Source organism: Acanthochromis polyacanthus, chromosome 3 (assembly GCF_021347895.1).
Source record: "Acanthochromis polyacanthus isolate Apoly-LR-REF ecotype Palm Island chromosome 3, KAUST_Apoly_ChrSc, whole genome shotgun sequence".
Lineage (NCBI taxonomy): Eukaryota > Metazoa > Chordata > Actinopteri > Pomacentridae > Acanthochromis > Acanthochromis polyacanthus.
The window spans coordinates 11835664-11857563 of NC_067115.1; the positions used below are offsets into that span (position 1 = coordinate 11835664).

Sequence of the window (21900 nt, forward strand, 5' to 3'; positions counted from 1 at the left end):
ATAACCATGTCTGCAATGACGAAAATCATGTCAGCCTTGTGCTCTCACTGGCATGATGTAAAATTAGTTTTAATAATGCTGACCACAGCCATTTTAGCTGAATAGAGAATATGTCATCATAGAGTGTTTGTATTTATGAGATGAGGCCATAGACTGTGCATAAAAGATGGACACTGATTACACCATCAGCCACTGGTTTGTGAACTACTGTTCTGGATTGAAATTTGGTATTTTGGTAAATTATCTTTTGAAACCAGAGTAAGTGATCATTTGATTTGATTGGAGTACCCAGAAACACTAGACCCAGTGAAGCATACGCTAGCAACGTGTCAATAAAAAGGAGCCTCCACCTGAAAACATACCTGCTTTATTATCTCTTTTACTCTGAACGGGACCATAATTTTACAAAATAAACATTGTGTTGCATTTACAGATACTTGAAAATAGCCTTTGAGACCACAAACTCATTAAAAGATTGTTTACTTGTGTAACAAATAAAGGGAAATGTAGGATAATTTTCTCATAGATTTCAGTACAATCAGACTTATGTTCGCCCCCTGCCGACATTATAAAGATTGCAGATGTAAGGCACTTTGTACTTTGGCTTTACTTGTCAGATCCAGTCCACATTCATCTTTTAATAAGCACTCTGTACACCACTGTCTTGGTCATACAGGTTATTGAAAAGTAAATAGCTTCATTCAGAGTTCCACCACAGCAGTGACTTTCAGGTTTTTGGCTGTGTACTTAGGTATTATTTGGCTACGTATATGAGTGCTATGTTATTAAAGGATGAGTCTAAAATATAAGAATTTTTGGTGTTCAAGTCAGCAAAGTTGAGTGTATCTGCAGTAGAGCCAACTGCATTTTTCAGACTGCAGTTGTGGGACTGCATTTCTGCAACCTTAGCAACAGTGATACCCATTGATTTAGATTAGTATGGAAGTGGAAAGGATAATATTTCTGGCCAAGATGGCCAACAATTAAAGCGTGATGACCAAATATGAATCACATTTGAATGATTTAACATTAAAAATTGATGTAATATCTCGATTTGAACAGCACAATTTTTGTTAACTTGCTGAAGTGGTAGTAACAACCTGTGATAGTCTTCAAGGACCGTAATAAACTTTAAAAGCCATAGGTCGTTTGACACAAAGTATTGTTTTGGTGGAATAAACCTTCAAAGCCATAACTCATTAGTTAAAAGTGCCTCTTGGGAGGATTAAACCGTTAAAACTATAAGTACTGAGATTCAGAGTAGTATTTGGGGTGGAATAAACTTTTTTATTACATTACTTATTAGATAAAGTGCTATTTGGGTAGAGTAAACATTAAAACCAGAAGTTGCACATTTTAGCGATCATCCTTCCAACAGCTGTATCCTCCTCAGCTGTCAGCACATAATTTTGGCTTAAGTTAAACAGCTGCTGGTTGCAGCCTTATATTTAGGGTCCCCAAAATATTTGTCATTTTTTGAATTAATAGGTTCTAGGTGAATGTGCATGGTATTATAATAATAGTAACAGAAAGGTATTCTAGTATTGACTTGTCGTGAGCATTTTGGCCCTAGTCTTGTTTAAGCGCAAGGCTGATATAATGAAGACTAAGACAAGACTGGGTCACTGATGTGCAATTTTCAACATACAGATCGGAATGAGTAGCATCTGAGGCTGGAACGATGCATTGCTGTTGCAGAGGTACTTATGTTGTCTTGCAGCACTGTCTGAACTAGTGCCAAGTCCCCACCTGAAGACCAGAAGGTTATGTGCTTGCAGGCAATAATTCTACAAAACAAAAGGACATATAGAGCTCACAGGACGTGCATGTGTATGGCCTTTATATTATACTAACTACACAAAGTCCAGTGAGATTTGTTCCACCTGACCTGGCTGCAACAGTGCCACCAAACAGAGCAAACATTATTCACCAGAATTACATAAACCATTCCTACAACCCAGGTGGTTTGTTCCATCTCAGGGCCAGAATAATGGAAGCAGCTCTGGGGCAGTGTGTACAAAAGTCTGGGCTGGGAATACTATCTCTTGGCCTGCTGGCAAGTAGAAGATGTTTGCATGGTGTGATACAGTGTGGTGCAATTCCAGCCACCAACAGCTGTCTGTCTGTGTGTGGTGAAGCTTGAGATTAGATTTGACCAATTTAAACATGTTATCCCTCTGCTGAGCAGCATTTGGCGTGCGTGCGTGCGTGCGTGCGTGCGTGCGTGCGTGCGTGCGTGCGTGCAGGCTGCCAGATGTACTGACTAATATCACAGGGAGTAAGGAGATTGCATCCCACCTTACTGGTCTGTCTCATCCATTCCTTGTTGCTTGGAATTAGGAAGACTGTTTATCTATACTGTGTTACAGGTTTGCATATCTGAGGTCAGGTTAAGCTACCAGCACAAGGTGCAGAAATGCTTGTGACACATCTTTGTGCAGCTGTCTAAAACATGACCTTAAAGTTGCAGAAGGTAGAAAAGGCAAAACAATCAAAAAAGACAAAATTAGAAAATATGCAGCACTTTAAACTAATCCAAGAGGATGATCACAAATCAGTTTCTTCTCAGGCTGCTTGAATTCCAATACATTAAGGGTTAGTGTGGATTTTTTTTTTCTCAGTGATGCCAAAAAATAGTGAATACTTCCACTTTTAGCTTTAATGCTGTATCTGGCCACATGCACCTGAAAGACAATTAATAATTAAAAGTATCTTTGAATACCATACCCTTTAGAGATATTGTTCCCAAAAAGGGGAATCCTTGAATGTTGCATTGATTTGTAACCATCTAGACAGAATCAAAATACTATTCTTCTTCAGCATGAGCCAGTGTCGAAACAGGGAAAATATGTCAATCCTTATTTGTCCATGAAAAAAACTGATCAATGTAAGATGTCAGGTTTCATAAATCAACATATTCTCTGCTCAGTTGCTAACATCTGACAATTGTTCCGTTGCTTTGAAAAAGATTAGACCACACACAATTTGACATTTTGGGAAATGTGCTCATTTGTTTTCTTTCCAACAGTTTGAAGTCACATAAAATGACATTTTCATGCATGTTGAATGTTGAACTAGACTCAGCAGCCAGTTAATTTAGCTTAGTTTCAATACTGGAGGCATGGGCGAAACAGCTAGCCTTGCTCTGTCCCAAGGTACCAATATCCAACTACCAGCTCTTGTAGCTTCTTGGAGTTTCCACTGGTTGCCTAGCAACATGACCAAAAAATAATCTGACAGTGAACTTTTGTTTTTACACTCGTACTTACAAGTACATTTAATTAAAAGTATATGTTTTAATCAGTAGGCCTTGGAGGTGCTGGAAGGCAGTTTTTATTACCTTTGTGCCGAAACTAGCTCCTTCCACTTGTTTGCGCTCTTAATTCTCTGTTATGCTAAAGGTCTGCTGGCTCCAGGTGTATTTTTTCCCCATCCAACTCTCATTAAGATGTGTAATTTTCAAAATGTCAAACTCCTTTGTTAAAGCTTATTATAAGGGGGGGAAATGGCACTTTTTTAAGATGTAATGTGACATCTTGTATAATTGTGTGAACAATACTATTGCGATAACATGGAATGATTCACAGGGCACATTGGATGACACGCTGTCATTACACTGCCTGTCTGGACAGACTGACGAAAGCACCCCAGTAATAACCCAATCACTTCCAGAAAGAATGCAGAGGGGTTGACAACCCTGACAACCAAGAAAAGGGTATTATTTGGTGAACTGTAGCATGTCAGCCACTCAAAGGTGAATGATCATTGTGTTTCTCATTTATTTCAATTTTTTTTCAAAATAGTCATGTACAGTGTGCATTTATGTACATTATTCAAATGAGAATGAATCATACTGAGCAGAGAGGCACAGAACACAAAGAAAAAGACACTCAAATTGATCAAAACACTGATTTAAAAGAAAGAAAAATGTAGCATGGCAAAAAGGAAACAGTCACACCGTCATTTTCAGTGTACTTAGTTTCACCTTTGCAATGCTGCTAATGGAGCCAGTTGTGTGGTTTCAGCTTCAACATACTGTCTTTTGAATTACACAATGTCTTTTTCTCTGAAACATCTAATTCTCTGTTCACATTTTGAACACTTTCACTGTCATAGATGCTTCTCACATGGAAAACGTGCTGAACAAGCATCAACATGAGTGAGCAACAGTAGAAATCGGTCAGCTTGTCTCACAAAGAATCTATATAATTGGCTGTCTTTAGTTGTCAGTCCATCAAATGTACATAGAAGACACTCCTCATTCAATATCTAATATGAGTCATTGCATCTTTGTTCAAATCTCCAAGATGAGTCAATGATCAAGGTTTTCCATTATCCCTTGATTTATTAGGCAACATACTTACAGCAGTCAAGACCCATCTTCCCCCTGGCCCACATGTATTTTTACCCACATATTATTTGTCATAAACCAAAAGCAAATCATGTTCTCATTGCAGTAATACTTTCCATTGTGTTTCAACCACTCCAATTTACAATATCCAAACACAATGTGCAATAACAAACTGAGTATTCACAAACTTTGGGGAGAATCTGGGTAGTCTAATTTCTTGACAAGAGTTAGACCATTCTAAAGATTGGCAAGAGATGTAAACCACTAGTCTCACTCTTCCTGTAGCAGAATGGCAGTTTGAGTAGTGATGAATGCCATATTGGATTGTTGCTTTTAGACTACAAGCTACAGACCTTGGCTTCATATCCACAACACAGATGTGAGAGGCTAATTATTGCCTTAAAATTACAATACTAGTGTCTCCAATGCTATTTTGGGACATTTTTTTGTTACAAAACAACTGAGTGCTTTAGTTACCTTTAAGCCAAATGTTGTAGCTTCAACATAAAAACAAACAGTGTAATGGGTGCTGAATGTTGAAATCAACAGTGCAAAGTCCTTGCATGTGTTTCAGACAACACTGGCTTCACCTTTTGCCGTTTTTCCATTAGGAGTAGATTGGCCAGATGGTTTACAATGTAGAAGTGTAATGACAGGCAGTCAACGGGTGGCAGTTATTTGTCTGAACTTGGCCCATTGATTCACTGGAACAGCATGAATTCCATTTCAGTTGCTATTTTGAGAGTAGTCAAGCAGTGTACTGTATGCTCTTACTTTCATTCTTCCTGAGTTTCTCTTAAAACAGCACTGAAAATGGCCAAGCGCTGTCAGAGAGCTCCATGAGTAGAGTAGCATGTGTGACAGTAGGAATTCACTCGTATCATATACCTCTGAGGAATTCAATTGTATTTAGTTTGATTCATAACGCTCCAAATTAGAATATACATCACTTCACATAGAAAGGTCAAAGCCATTCAGTGTTATAGAGAGAAAACCAATAGTTTCCCCCATCAAGCACTTGTCGACATTGGGCAGGAAAACTCCCTTTTAACAGAACCACACTCAGGGTGGGTGGCTGTCGGCCCACCCAGATCAGAGAGGATGCTCGGTTGGTGAGAAGAGACGAGATTTAGCACAAGTCTGTTACATAAAGTCACCCAGTAATCCTTGTTGCATGTTGTTGCAAGAGATTAGAGAAGGAAAAGTGTTAACCTTTCACTGAGTATTAGAGAGTAAAAAAACCACACACACAAAGCACTCTGCGCTACAAAAAGATTAGTGCCAAATGCATCTCCACTGGGGTGATGTCCCCTCAAAATACATTTAAAAATACTGTCGTTTAATCATTGCTTGATTTGTTCGTCTTTCATAATTGTTCTCAGAGTACGGCAACACATTCTGTAGCTAGCGCACAAGTAATGTAACACCAAATCACATCAAAAAATAAATCCATTGTAAATGAAAGAGTTATTTGTTAAAAAAATGTATGATATGCTAACAACACTCAATGAACTGTATTCACAAGGGATTGAGGCTAAGATAAATTCTGGTCGATCCCTTGTGGAATTACTTCACAGTTTAATAACATGGCTTGGAAAGAGCAAAAAGCAGAAATGTCACATTTAAGTATGACTTTCACTGATACCGATGGATCTCTTAGCCACATTTATGACTGTGGAACTTGTCTGGACAAAAAGATGGTTGTAAGAAAAGGAAGCTCAACAAATGAGGAAAGGCAAGAATAATATGAATACACCAGTGAGACACAACATTAAAACCACCTGCACACCTGTGAGCAGTGGATCCTTTTAGGTCCTGAGAGTTGTACTGTTGGACCTCCATGGATCTGGTTTGTTCTGACACATCTTGCAGATGCTGGTTTGGTTTTGGGGAGTTTGGAGGCCAGGTCAGCACCTTGGGTTCCGGTATCATGTTTCTGGAAGTTTCTGCAGTGTGGCAGGGTGCATTGTCCAGCTGGGGCACTTCACTATAATCAGGGGATGTCATGGGCATGATGGGATGTGCTTGCTCTGCAACAATGTTTTAATGGGTGGTAAGTGTCAGGGTAATAACCCTGACCCAAGGTTTCACAACAGAAAACTGTAACAAGATGATGAGTGTTTTTCACTTTACCCATCAGTGGTTTTAATGTCGTGGCTGATTGGAGTATGTTAACAAGAGAGTGACATGGTAGAGATAATAGAAAAAAATTAATGAATGTTTTTGTTGTTGTTGTTATATGTGAGAGAAAACTGACTGTATTAGTGTTTTGGACTGCTGGTGAAATGAAACTATCTCTTGGCTTGGGGAAATAACAGAGCTTTTCCTTTAATTTCTGGAATTTTGTATACTGGTTGAGAAATAGAATTATCAAGAAGCATATTGGCATTATCTGAAAATAATCACTTATTGGAGCCCTAGTTGAAAGAGCTGTGAGTGAGTGTGTCGAGATTACGTTTCAGCTTAATCAGATTACACTAAAACATGTTTATTTAAAAATAGGAAAAAAAAGCATAGTGGCCTGAAAAAACACTGACTGACTTTATTTTATGTAACTGCTGAAAGCATTTACTTGAGCCATTTCTAGAAGATACACAGAGGTGACAGACCCTGGAAATGGGAAGAAGAGTAGCTGAAAAGAAAGAGCTGGAAGGGAAAGAGTGCAAACAGGATTTTCTGATGAGATGAGAAGCCAAAGCTGTGGCATGTAAATGATGTGGTGCAGCTGGGATACAGATAAAAAGTGCATTAGTGTGAGTTTCTACTTCGTTAACTACTGTATGTAGTCTCAACCCGCTACATGGCACACTGTACATATGGTGTGAGCTGGGGGAGCCACCCTGACAGGGAAAAACCACATCACCCAAACCATTTACTACTGACACATATATAATGGATAGAGGGAAATGATTGGTACTGATGTACAGGAACGACGATTTTAAAGTCATCGTAGTTGTATTGTGTGGCACACATCTAATCGTGTCAGGATTTTTACTATTGACTTTGCCTCTCTTTTGCCTCAGAGAGGGTAGAGATCAGCCTTATGTGAAGTCCTTGGACACCGCCTCAATGAAATTGGGTGCTGACATGAGGATGGTGAAGGTGCAGATGATGGAGAAGAGCGAGAAAGCCACCAGACATAACCGATCCACGACTGCCGCTGCGAACTTCCACTCACTGCAGATTGCCTCCCCCTCGTCCTGTTCCCGGAAGCGGCCTGCAATGTACTGCACCTCCTCCAGGATCCGAGAAATTTCCGGAACCTGCTCCAACAGCAAAGTCCGTGTCTGATCCGAGATTATATCATGCTGGGAGGAGCCATTAAGGTGGTTTCCCCCAACTCCTCCACCACCGCACACCACCACACCTGAATCAGTGCTTGGTGGAAAAGCTGGGTTGTCTGTGCCCATTGAATGGTAACCAAAGTACAGGTTCATGCTCCCATTGGTGGTGGTTGATTGGGTGGACGCCTGCCCTGGTATGGTGTTCATCTGAATGCTACTGGTGCTGGTGTGGTGAGGAGGAGAATGGGGATACTTGTAGGTCAAAGGACTACTTGAATTCACGACTCTTCGTCTCTCCTCTCCAGGCTTCTTCATGCGGAGGAACCAAGCACACCAGTTGAGGAGAATGACTCTGACCTGGATGAAGAGGTGGCAAAAGACAAGAACATAGGCAAGAAAGCAGAAAAACTGAGAAAACCAATGTCAAGTGGGGCCTAGTTATTTGAGATCCCAGGAGCAACCACCACCTAAATAAAAGCTTTAAGCAAACCAATGAAAAGTTAAAATGAGAAACTATATAAGTTAACCACATGATTATGCTTATGCTTGATGCAAGAATGATTTTAATAGGCTGATATATATTCTGGAAATGATGATTGCTATAGAAGAGAATGATTTAAAATAAGTTATTTGATCATGCTAAGAAAAATGATTTAAAGAAGTGATTCAGTGTAACTAAGTGAGTTTTGAATGGAAGTAATCTGTGCTGTTCTGAGCTGTATGCAGACAGGATGGGAAAAGCAGAAGTCTCCTCAGAAATGAGGAACTTGGAGTTTCCACAGGATGACAGGATGGGCTCAGGCCTACATTGTCATGACAACTGAAGTGTGTGTAACAAGTGGATGTGTTAACAGAAAAGATGGAAAGAATGATGTATGCGTGATAGGAAGAAGGTTGTGTCTTAAACCTATGAATTAATTACCTGGGCGTACCTATTAGTTAGAATTGTGTGTGAAAATGTGTATGTGCTGAGCTGAAGCCGAGCTAGGGTATAAAACCCAGAGACACAGACACTGAATTCGGAGTTCTCCCCCGGAGGGGAGAGATGCTGCTCGCCAGAGCTGCCGGGGAGCATCGCCATAGTTCTGAAGAATCTTCACCGGACCCTTTTGCCCAAGAGACGTGAAGACAACGCGGGACTTAGGCTCCAGAGTTCGCTGAGAACATCGTTGGAGGCAAAGTCTTTTTCTGACTTTGTTCAACAAGCGAAGACCACACTCTGCCAGACAGAGAGTCCTGAGAGGTCTGCAGTTGTCCAAAGAGATGAAGAGAGGCAAGCACCCATGGCATCCAGAGAGGCGCAGGAGGCAGCAGCAGAGGGCTGCTCCACTCCAGGGGCTGGAGGACCCAGTGACCCACCACAGCCTGATGAGACGGGGGCTTTCCACCACCACCATCCGACTGAGAAGACAGCTGAGACGCCCGCACTTGTGTTCCAGCTGCTACTAAAGATAACTGCCAGACCAACGATTGGCTATCGGGACCTCTCCACTCCCCCTGCCTATGAAGAACACCCTCTGCCCACAAAGAAGACTTCGTACCGAGTCTGCTGGTCCACGGAGGAGTTCAACTAGACGCAGGTCAAGACCGGGCGTGGCAGCTAAGGCCTGGCTGTCCGCTCTCTCTCCTAAATTTACTAATTAGAGAAGATTCTTAGGTACGCTCAGCTTAGTTTAATTTAGTTAAGTTAGAAATAATCAGAAATAATTAAATTGTTTAATCATGAATAATGCTGTGCCCCTGCTAATAATTGCTTAATAAAACGCTATATTGCATTTAAAGAGAAGTCTAATGAAATGATTATGATTCACCTATTCTGCATAGTGGTAAAAAGTTAAGTTGATTGTGTGCATTAAATCTAATGGTTCTTAAAGGTTACTTTAATCCAACTAGTTATTTAAACATTACCCCTGGGGTTAGTTATCCAAACCTCTAAAACGAACCTAGGAATATCAACAAGTGCCACAGTTTTAAGAGGAAAGCTGTCGTTAACAAACGTGTTCAATAAATCAATTCTACTACTTAGGTGGGCTGCTTAGTAAGAGAGTATTTATTGGAGTAAGAGGGGTAAGACGTTTGGAAGAAGACAGTTAGGACCTAGGCGAGTATTCCTCGACACCAGCTTAATTATTCTGCTGAAACCTGTTAGGTGGAATACTAATAGGCAGATAGAATCTAACCCTTTAAACGGAGAGCTGGTCCTGATTTAACCTGAGGCAAGGGTTAAAGAAGGCTATACTGAACGACACCAATTAAGATCTAAGCCACAAGGTTGTACATAATATGAAATAGTCACATTGCTAAACAAAATACAGTATATCGGAAAGCGGAGGATGGTTCATAAGTACAGAATTAATTATTTTTTTCAAATTAGGATTAGAGCCTAATAATTGTACAGAAATGCATTTCTTTTTTTCCAACCTAACATTGTGCTCATGCTTACTCATTTCTGAATCCTCTGATACATTGTCCCCATATAGTTTTTATTACTAACAGTGACTGATAGCTACCATCTAAAAATGTGCAGATTTAAGACTTACGACACCCTCTACAGCTGCATCAGTCGGATCTATGTTTGTGTTTTTGTTACTGCTTTGCATGAATGTAGCTCAGTAGCTTGCATGAGTATGACAGTATTACTTTTAATCTGGCTCCAAAGCTTTTGGCTTTTTAACAACAACTGGGGGAAGCCAGATCGCAAACCAGATCTGCTTGGATCTCAGGACATGTTCGTTGTTATTTAAGGACAAAATCTCTCACAGTCTTGGAGGAGATGTCACTGTTTTACTCAAAAAGGCTGAAACTGTGGCTTTGTTGTGTCCTGGATGATGTACGACTACTTATGTTGTTGAGACTTATTGCTTGTGTGTGTTAACTTACCCATTTAGGCATCTTCCCTCCATGGGGGTCATGGTGGTGGAACTGTAGAACCAGCACGGTTACAACCACAGACAAGCCCACAATCATCATGGTGCTGGCGAAGTACTGAGCTGAAGAGGAATGGAAACGCATCGGTATGTCACATTTTCCAGAGAGGACAATTAATACAGTGTCATTAACAGAAATTGCAGCGTCTTATCTGAAGTGTAATGCTGATTTTTATTATTATTTTTTAGTGCAACAATAATGAAAAGTAAGCATTGTGTCTAGTCAGAAACGTTGCCCAGCCAGTCGGTTGATTAGTCAGTTTTAACTATGTCAACAAATAAAAGGTCATAACACCCCTGTGGCTATTAGGAGGATGACTAATAGTTTGCTTCCTAATCTTTCATCCAACTAAAACATACACAGGCTTGGAGACACTGGAAGCTGCAGACGACATGAAATACAGCTCATACTCATGTATGCGAGCACACACAGCTGTTCTGCAAGTGACCTTGAGAGAGTCAGACCAATCAAATTATTCTCTATAATTTCTGTGTCAAAGTATAACTGGAGCTGTATGAAAACCTGTTGGAACTAATGCTGAAGAGCTTGTTGTTTTACCGCAATCATTCAGTTCTGCTTCATCTGTGACGTGTTAGTACAGCTACAACAATAAAGGCCAGTTTTGCTAATGGTTTCGTTTTAGATCACTGAGCTGCCAGATGATGCTAAGCAGCATCTTTGGCTGCAGCATTCAATTTCCATCTCATAGCCTGCTGCCTTGCTTCTTCTGGTCTGCATCACTATGATCTTATACGATGCCACTCTGTTTATTTCCGACACTGAGCATGATCTTCACATTCTGCATCAGCAAGCAAACACCCACCTCCCCGCACAACCACATACCCCTCCCCCAGCTGCCGCATATCGGTGAGTCTGTGCAAAGAAAATGGTTTGCTCCAGGTTTCCCTGTGGTGAGAATATTAGGTGTAAATATCTCCCCTGACTCCGTGGCAAACCAAGATCTACTTCTGCTGGGTAAATGATTCTTTTGAATCCATCAGCATTCCTAGGTTATCTGTCTGTCTGAACAGTTACTTATATATATATATATTTTTTAAATCCACACGCTGACCCACTACCAACCCTGCAGCTTGTCCAACATGTTCTCATAGCTCCCTGCAGAAGGTCAGATTCAGGTGGAGGATGGAGGGTGAAATGTAGCATTTTTGCAAAAACAATGACTTTAGAGCATCATTTTAGAATTAAGCACTTTCCTGGATTCTGCATTGTTTTATTTTAAATTGTGTTAATCTGAAGTGGTAAATGAAGAGGCCAGTGGAAATTCATGGAAATGCACTTCAGCTTATCAATCCCAAATAATTCATTGTTCAGAAAACCCTTGATCATTTTTAAAACCCATCTGAATTGTTTTGTTCTTTCCTTTGCATCACTTTCAAAGTCATAATCACCAAAATGAGCAATACTTAGAGCATAATGGGGTCTTACCAATCAGAGGAACAGAGTCTGAAGTGGCAGGCATGATCTCTGCTACCAGTAACATGAACACTGTTAGAGACAGCAGCACTGTTATGCCTGAAGAGAGATGAGCACAAACACAGAGGATGAATTTCTTTCATCACATATCTATTTTTCTCTTAAATTATGATTTGAGAGAACTCGAAACAAATGCAGCTGGTGGCTTCAAAATGTGAAAAAAGCTGTGAGTAATTACTCTCTTTGCCACCCTCAGGGGTATACTTCTTTCATATTTACTGGGACCGCGTCTTACTGAATGACATTTTTGAAACATGCTGGCATTTTCAGGTCCAGGTGATTATCTTTGCTGTGTTTATTGTGACACTTTTTTTTTCATTTGCTACTGAATAGAATCCCAAACAAATGCTAATTCACGACTATAATGTCAGCATTAGCATAGAGCGCTGACAAACAAACGGCTTAGTGATAGTGTTGGGATCTGGTGAGCTGAGATCAGCAAGGCAGGAGGGGAAAAATACATTTTTGTCTCCATGTATGATTGTAATCATGAATCACTGTCTGCTTCTGTTAGTGTGACGTGGCGTTTGCGTGCACAAAGATCTGCTGATGCATGTTTTCTGCTCTGTACCCAGTGAGATCTTTTCTCCAGAGTCAGCAGGAAGCAGGAAGACCAGCAAGGCCAGACCAGAGATGAGCACACAGGGGATGAGCAGGTTGAGGCCGTAGTATAGAGTCCTGCGGCGCATCGTGACCGTGAACGTCACATCGGGGTAGGGCTCCTTACAACAGTCGTAGTACAGCTCATTTCGCTTTGCTGGCACTCCTAGGGGACAAATTGAGGAGGAGGAGCGTCAGAGTTATTGAATTATGAAATAAAGGTCCAGTTTTAAGTTCTGCTGGACTGAATAAGTTTTAGGTTTAACTTTTGCTGTCATTTCCAACTTGTTCAAGAGAGTATTTGATTACAGATTCAGTATCTATTTAAAGTGGTGATTAATAAAATCAAAGTAACATTCAAATATATGATTCAAAGGTGAGTTTTGTGATCTGAAGACGACTGGTTTGAATCCTTCGTCAAAAAGGACAAATGTAAGTCAGTGAGAAAAATATATGAAACACGTTCCCCTGTCCAGTCACAACAACTCTCAGCATCAGCAAGACACTTAACCATGATCTAGAAAAAACAAAGAAGAATCGCCCAACAATTAGTCCTACGACAACTTATGGCAGCCAGCAGACAGGATACTGCCAGGAAATTTTCCATCAGAATAACTGGTCAGATTTATTGTTAGAAATAAAATCTGTGCACCAGAATAAAGCAGCGGTCCAAGGTTTTTAAATTGTCCAACAGACGGGAATTTTTACAAACAGATAATAACATACCGAAGGTCTTAAAATCAATATACATTGGAGACCGAAAGACATAAAACTGCGACATAAAAATAAAAAAAGACATTTTTTGTTACGCAATCTTGCATTTTTATGTAAGGGACAGTGGATCACACAAAAAAACAAAGACTGCGGTCCTGTACATTTTATGAATTGTATTAAATTCCAGGCTTTAACCAAACCGATATGTTGTGATTTCAGCAAAATTCCTACAAACACGGAAAGCAGCTTGTTGTTGGAAAAACAGAAGCAAATGCACGACACCCAAGTTAATACTGTACATAATATGATTCCCTGATGTTATATACTATGAACCTTTTGTTTGGCAATATGTTTTAGCTGATCTAAAATTCCAGTAGCTTAATATTGTGTGTTCCCTAAACAGACAGAGGTTCCACGTAAAGTCTCATGTCCTAAATGTTTGTCATTTCATTTCTAGCAGGCGCTTTCTTGAGGATAATCTTTGCCTTCTAAATCCTATGCCAACAAGCTGGCAGTGTCTTTTAATCTTACTGCATCTGTCTTTGGAAATGTGTCGTGAAACAGCTGTGTGATTTGCAGACAAATCAAGTAAATTTACATACACCAATTAGCTTTAACATTAAAACCATTGGCAGATGAGTGTACATGGATTATCATCTTAGAATGCAATGCTCTGCTGGGAAATCCTTGGTCCTGCATTCATATGGGTATTACTTTGACATGTGCTGCCCCCATAGCTATGATTTGGCTGTTATCACAGAGGTGTAGGATTTTAGATATTTTGCAAAGAAAAATAACCTACAGTGAGGAAAAAAAAAAGAACAAGAAACCGCCTGGATTGTTGAAAGTTAGCTGCGGTTGTTCAGTGACCTTACATTTAGTTTTAGCTTTAAAATATAAAACTGTGTTATTGGCCTCTAAGCTGCACACCTCAGTATTGTACAGTAGATGGACTTTCAGTTAGAAAGGAGGAATTTTAGTGTCACCTTCAGATGACCAGACTACAGCTGCAAATTTTAATCATTTCATTTTCCCATATACTCATCTTCATACAAAAGTGTGTATGTGTATTTGGAGCAAAAATTATTAGCAAGCTTGACTTTGATTGATTTCATATGCACAATCATTTCAAAGTGGAGTACGGGTGGTGTTGTATTGCACTTTTGATGAATATCAACACGTTGGGAAAAGATGTGTGTATGCATATGTCTGAGTGAAGAAGAGTCACTTGTGGCTCACAATCAACAATCTGTTTCATAAGAAATCAACCAGAAGTGCCCTGAATTTGATTGTGGTTTAAACATCATTGTACGGCTGTAGCGACCATTTATACTCTTTTATTCATACTTTGTTTGGTGATGATTCAAAGTGGTGACCTGGGATGACACAATCAGAGGCAAAAATGTAAATATGCAACCCATTTGGAATTGAGTCACGTAAAAATGCTTGATTTTACTTTTATGTGTGTGTTTTTTATGTGTGTGTGTTCGATGCTAAAAAAAAGTTAGATTTAAATTGATTGCACGGATTCAATTTCATTTCACTTAAACTTGTCACCTGGATGCCTAAGAGAAATAGCCTTTGTTAGCCATCTATTAATTTGATGGATTGCCGACCTGCAGATGCATTCAACCTGTGTGGGTGTCTGTGTGAATGTGTGTGCACTCGAGCATGAGCATAGGCATGTTCTGAGGCACCAGGACAGTGTGTGTTCTTGGCCAGCTTGATGCCTGGCTGTGCCTGAATTAAGTGAACCATTCCTGGGCCAGCTGTCACCACACACACCCATGACTCCCCTCCTCCATTCTCTCAGCCAGCTGGGTCCACTCGCCTTGTGTGAAAGTCTGTTTGTGTCTGTGAATGTGAATTTCTCTGATAGACTCTGATTAGCACCCAAAACTTGGGTTAGAGATGATATGAGTTCTTCATTTCCACATTGAAAGAAAGGATGTTAAATAAATTAGATGGGGGAGAAAGACGAACAGTGTATTTTATATGCCCTATTGTCTTACTGAACTTGTGAATCTCTTTCCCTTTGTTCCTCAGTAAGAGACAGACAAACTCCGAGGTAGTGCAGACAGAGTTTGAGAAGAATAGTAAAGTGGAACTGCTGCGAATAGAGAGAATCCTTCATGCTGCGATGGCACATCTATCAACAAACATAATTTCTGCTAAATGGTGAAAGTAATTTATCTTTTTTTTCTGTGATTCTTAGATTCCTCCAAATTTATTGACTCAACACCAGGATTTTATGGTGTAGAGTACAGAAAGATTCTACAATAAAAAGTTGATAAACTAGTGAAACAGCACAAGGATTGAGTGCAATATAAACTAACACAAAGGCACAAAAGCTTAAACGGGCACTAAATGTATCCATGATTTTCATTGCTAATGTGCTAACAGTGATACACCCTATTTATACCTGTTATCAACATGTGAGCTGTATCTGGATAAGTTATCAGGGTAGTATCTAGACATGCAACCCATGGCTCTTTGCATTTACACCTGGTGTTAAATTAGCTCTTATCTCAGTTGTTCCAGTAACTGGATCTGATATCAGTATGCAAATTAGATTGGCAAGGCTTGTCAACAAACATGATGCATCTCCTGTCAGGTGAAACAATGCTGCTGCTGCTTCTGCGATTTTTTATTTATTTATTTATTTATTGTAGAGGGTGGGGGGGCACTTTTAAATGAATGTCTCTGCATTTACTTGTAGCGTTTGTTTGACTTGCTTGAGTTAGCATGACCCTTCAACTTGCTGGGTGCATTTTTAACAATCTAGTTGTGTATGCTTGCAATGCAAACCTGTCCACCTCTCTGTGTGGTCTGACTGATTCAGTTGCATTTCAATTGCAATGTATTGTACACTTTGTATTAGCATGCTTTTTCTTTCTTCAGATAAATTGTCTAAGTGCAGATCACCTGCTAATATGTGGTGTTATTGGGGCTTGTTAGTCTTAAATTCTTACATTCAAACAAAATGACATACTCATCTCCCAAATAGTTGTCAGATGCCTGTCAGGTAACACTCTAGAGAGGTTACCTCAAGTGCTTTATTAACTTAAAAGTGCAGATTTTTGAGCTCTGATAGTCCACCTGTTGGGTTCTATATTTCAAATTATTCTTCCCTGTCCATTACAGGAATGTTGCCAGAAGCAGATTTTGTTGAAGGGTTGGTAACTTCCACTGAAGCAACATTCTCCAGACTATCTAAAGCACTCTGACTCAAAATGATAGACAGTGAGAATGACAGGGCAGGTAACATAACTGAAACACTTGCTGTCAGAGATGTGTGACAATGATTGGATGTCCGACTCCCTGGAATATGACTTGAGGTTGTAGCCAATGCAGAAGCTCTGTCAGAGTTGCGTCAGCATCTTTCATATTCAGTTTGCGCCTGACGCATCTATGCCTCACCCATCATAACTCATCTTTCTCCATGTTATGTCACCATGCAGATTCTTGTGCATTTCTACCAGTACATAGCCTATTAACTTCTTCTAAAATAACAACCTCCACTTATTCTACTCATGACTAAAAGCAATGTGAATTAAACAGCAGGAGTGCCATGTCTTACGGATGTGAATGTGTCTTAGTGTGACTCTGTTTTGTCTTTCTTACCTACAAGGTCCCACTCTCCGTTGGGTATGTAGGTAGAGATGTCCACATCCATCATCTGCAGATCCACCAGCCAGCCGTTGTGGGTCCAGGAGCCAAATTTTAGGTCACACTTCTGCACATCGAATGGGAACCATCGTACATCAATGTAGCAGGTACTTTTCAGAATACCTGCAGAAAAATGTTGGAAAAAGTCGCTTTTTGAAACCAACCACTTACTTCACTTTGTGTCTTCGTATGTTTTTGTCTGTGAATACGCATTCTTCTGTTAGCCTTTGATTAATACCCAAATTTGGGTTAGACAGGTGTGGAGAGAGAGGATTGTAAAAAAAAAAAAGGGGGGGGGGGGGAATGGAGAATGACAAACACAGCGAGAACAACATCTTACAATGAAGTCGACGTTGCTGAAACACCTGCTGTCAGAGATGTGTGACACTGATTCGATGTCTAACTCCCTGGGAGATGACATGAAGGGCATAGCCAATGTTGAAGCACTCTGTCAGAGTCTTTCATATTCAGTCTGGTGCTCAAGCATCTCAAACATCTATGCATCACCCCTCCAACCTTTTCTTTATTTTGTTATGCGATGAGAAGAATGAACAAAACGTAACTTGAACACTGCAGTTTCCCTCTCTAAAATGCCTTTAAAATGCCCTTGTGACACCAAAATACTGCAAGAAAACATAAATATCACAAAGCAGTTTATTAGTAAATCACTTATTTGTGCAATTATCCAATCAGTCAGTCATGTGGAACCAGTACAATGTATAAAATCTTGCAGACACAGCTGAGAATGTTCAGTTAATTTTCTTATCAAACATTAGAATGAGGGATAAATGTGATTTCAGTGGCCACGGCTTGTTTTGTTGCTGCCAGGCGAGCTTGTTTGAATACTTCCGAAACTGCTGATCTCTGAGTCTACAAAAAAACATTCAGTGAGTGGCAGTTCTGCAAATAGAAAAGTCAGAGGACATGCAAGAGGTCAGAGGAGAATAGTCAGACTGGTTTGAACTAAAAAAAAAAAAAAGGCTACAGTAATTTGTATTGCCACCTTTAACAATTGTGATGTGCAGAAGGGCATCTTGGAATGCTGAACACTTCAAATTTTGAGGCAGATGGGCAAAAACACTGTGTCTGGACCACTCTTTTGAGCCATGAGCATGACTCTGAGGCTACAGCCTGTGCTCGCTGACAACTGCAGGCTACTAGCAGTGGTGTAATCTTGGGGGGCTGCTTTCTTGGCTCACTTTGAAGCATTTTATACCATTCAGTCATGGTTAGAATATCACAGCTCATCTGACAGTTTTTGCTGACCATGTGAATTCAGTTAAAGTCACAATTTATAATATTGTAATGACTGCACCCAGCATTACAATGCACCAATTTACAAAGCAACAGCTGTCTCATACTGGTTTCATCACCATGACAGTGTGCTACAGTGGTCTTTTGAGATCAGAATCCAACAAGGCAGATTTTGGGATATGGTGCACGGATGTAGAAATCTGCAGAAATAATCCTGACCACCAATGTTTCCAACATGTTGTAGAATCCATACCACAAAGAACCGAGGCTGTTCTGATAGCAAAGGGAAGTCCTACCTAGTGTCTGTGTGGTGTTCCTCATAAAGTGCTCTGTGAGTGTATACTGACATGGAAACTCTTGAGTCTCGTCAAGTCATGTCAGTATTTCAAATGTCAGCATCTGAAGGAAACAAGCGTGCGAGCAACCCCGAAGCAAAAGTGCTTTTGATGTATCACAGAAGAACACATCAGATTACTGTAACTTGTCACTCACTTCACTAGTGGAGTGTAACAAACACAACTGAGTTGCTGTGTTTTTGGTTTGCAGGTAAAATCATCGGTTTTCATTTAGAGCTAAAAAATTTTTGTCAGGTCCTACAAAAAGCTACACTTTGATGTCGGTAAAAACCATGTTGAAATAGTAGTTGCTGTAACCTTAATGTCTGGAAACCTTTATTTTTTTCCACAATATTGAACCTAGACATCTGTATACCTGAAAATCACCAGAACCGATAAAGATGGAAGGTAGAAGCAGTTAAGCGAGAATGAGGAGGATGTTAATGAGAGTGATAATAATGATAGTGTTGCTGGTGTTCCTTATGTCAGTGATGATCTCGATTCAGTGAACATGAACGGTGGTGGTGTGGACAGATGTTGTAACAGCAATAAAGATGATAATTGAGATAATACTGCAGTGCTAACAGCAATAATAAGGGCTACACAGCATATAGTTTAATATCTCACCTGGTGGGATGTACTGGCAGGATCCTGAAGCATTGACCAGCACATTTGTATGGAATGTAGCATCAAATCTCTCATCCGCACTACATGAAGGAGGATTTGAAACACAAGCCCAAGAAGAACAAAAAGACAAGAGTTAGCAGAGAAAAAAACTGAAAGGGGTCAAAAAGTTAAGTCAGAGATAACAACAAAGAGGACAGCTACATAGAGAAACCCAGACAACAAACACAAAGGGAGAATGAAGGTGACAGAGCTAGGTAGAGACAAGGAGGATTAGTGTAGACCCAAACAGACAGTGTTTAATTTTACTGATCATCTTAAACAAACATGGTTGTCTGCTCGTGAAACGTCCTTCAAATAGACGGGGATTATGCAGACACAAAAGTAAAAATCAGACGTTTCACACAAGAAGAAAAATCTCCAGTTGTTTCTGGTTGTTTCTGAGAGTTAAACCAACCACCAATGTGTCTGAGACAGCCAGTCTTAGATTATAATTACTAACTAATAACTACCGTTGTGGACTCTTAAATGTAAGATATTACGGGTCTCTGTGCATTCATTGCAGTAAAAGACACATTTCAAGGATACTGAAATTAAATCTTTAACTGAATACCGTCTTAGACTGTCTTAATTAAAATGTCTCAGCTTTTTCAGCACCTTCGTTTGGCCCCAAATACCAACAAAACTAATGGCATTACCATTAGGCCCAGCTGCAACTTGTTTTAGTGCTAATTAGATCATTTAAGTGTCAACACACTAAATTAAGGTGAACATGACATACCTGCTAAAGACTGGCATGTTAGCACGTTAGCATACGGATTTTAGGTTGAGGCTTAATGTGCTGTTCTATCTGCAGTCAGTCTGAGTCTTATTAAGTTACTATGCGGAATAATACAACAGGTGTAGGTGTAAAAGGTGTAGGATTTTCTCCTACATATTAATGTATGCAAACAAGCTCATTCACAGTTTTCGGTATTTTGTGAACCCCCTCAAAACTGAATGAGGTACACTTTAGATTAACACAAGTCATTTTAAACAGTGAATGAGTGCCATCCAAAGCCAAACAATAGCTTAACTCACATCAGTATATTTCTACCACTTACAGTATGAGGCTGGAGGGAGAAAGTAAAGGACATACTTGAACTCTTAGGATGGCTTTTTGTTGAACAGGTAAAGCATAAATTTTAGCAAAGTGCATTGGGACTGAGCCCAGGAGGCATATAACAGGACAAGGCTTTACCCAATGGAGATTTATAGCCTCTACATCGATAATTTAAATCTAATCATTCTTTTCACTAGAGGGTAGAAAAACAAAGAGACTGTGAGAATGCTTAGGAAGAGCCTTAATCGCTCTCATCCATTGCCCAGAATAAATGAGCTGTATTAGCATTGAGCCTTGTAGTGGTATCTAGAATACACGTACCTACAATGTACATTGGGAAGCATTAGCATTGAAATGAGAAGGTTTAATTTCTCATTTTTAAAACCATCTATCAAAGCACTAATGCAGGGTGCAGTTAATATTAAAGTGTTGCTTTTAAACTAAGACAAAGCCTGGATATGTAAGAGATTTTTCAAAATGGTTCGTTGAACCTTATAGAGTGGGAAAATTTGTGGTGTGACTAAACAGTGCATAGCAAGCACACACGAGCATCAAAGGAGAATCGCTGAGGCATAATCTTATCACATCTTAATCAGATCACTAAGTAGGAGGAATATGTTTACAAAAGGTCAAATGGAATGTGGCAAAGATAAGGCCATGATGAAGACTCTGAATCTCAATGGATGTAGTTTACTCATGATGTGATTCTTCAGCCATTTAACCAAAGTTCTTACATAAGAGCCATTAAATGAAAAACGGACACTTTTTTTAATGGCATGACATTTACTTGCAAATAATTTTATTGTGAATATAATCTTCGAGCAGTACAGAGAAAGCCCAAAGGAAGGTCAGACATGGAAGTGAAATAACTGAGCAAACTGGAAAAAATTGAGGTGGTGGCTGACATTGAGAAATCATGCTCGTGGGTAGAAAAGGCCGATCTTAAGAACAGAGGTTTTGATCAAAGCAGCACCAAAGCAATAGAGGCAGGCTTCTATTCTATTATAGCAGTCAGGACCCACAGTGTAGGCTGTGCAAAGATGCCCTTAAGACAGTCCAGCACATTTAGCAGGGTGTGGCATGCATGCTGGGACAGCGCACCAAACGGTACAATTAAGTGGCTGTGATAGTGCACAGGAACATCTGTGCTGAGTATGAGTTAAAAGTCATAAGTCTCAGTGGGACCACCAAAAGTGGTTGGGAACAACAGAACTAAGGTACTGTGGGACTTTGAATTCTGGAGTGACAAGCAGCAGCTGTTGGCTAACCAACCAGATGTAGTGGTGGTTGACAAGGAGCAAAAGAGGGAATTTATGATAGATGTGGGTATCTTAGCGGACAGTAACATCAGGACGAATGAGCATGAGAAGATGTACTGAGAGCAGGAAGGATACCAGAAACAAATGCAGAGGAAGAAGAGAAGACCAAGGTGGTCCCAGTGGTAATACAAGCAATAAGGACTGTGATCCCAAAACTGGGAGAGTGGATTCAGCAAATTTCAGGAACAACATCTGAGGTCTCTTTAGAGTACTGCAGTCCTGAGAG

The 21900-nt window shown here is 40.0% G+C and overlaps 1 protein-coding gene and 1 long non-coding RNA gene across 3 annotated transcripts in view; one reads left to right on the forward strand and one right to left on the reverse strand.

The window, feature by feature from the left end:
* Positions 1-3762: 3762 nt before the first annotated feature.
* Positions 3763-21900, reverse strand: part of LOC110957914 (neuronal acetylcholine receptor subunit alpha-7-like) — a 46615-nt gene continuing 28477 nt past the window's right edge. The window contains exons 5-10 of the mRNA XM_022204153.2: positions 19257-19336; positions 16996-17163; positions 12629-12823; positions 12010-12096; positions 10516-10625; positions 3763-7992 (exon numbers count right to left, since the gene is read on the reverse strand). Coding sequence (XP_022059845.1) covers positions 7393-7992; positions 10516-10625; positions 12010-12096; positions 12629-12823; positions 16996-17163; positions 19257-19336 — 1240 coding nt within the window. The 3' untranslated portion in view covers positions 3763-7392. The remainder of the gene's footprint in view (positions 7993-10515; positions 10626-12009; positions 12097-12628; positions 12824-16995; positions 17164-19256; positions 19337-21900) is intronic.
* The window catches only part of LOC127533083 (uncharacterized), a 50454-nt gene continuing 39083 nt past the window's right edge, over positions 10530-21900 (forward strand). For both annotated transcript variants that reach the window (XR_007940720.1, XR_007940721.1), the window contains exons 1-3: positions 10530-10649; positions 12633-12770; positions 17003-17147. This is a non-coding gene — a long non-coding RNA (uncharacterized LOC127533083). The remainder of the gene's footprint in view (positions 10650-12632; positions 12771-17002; positions 17148-21900) is intronic.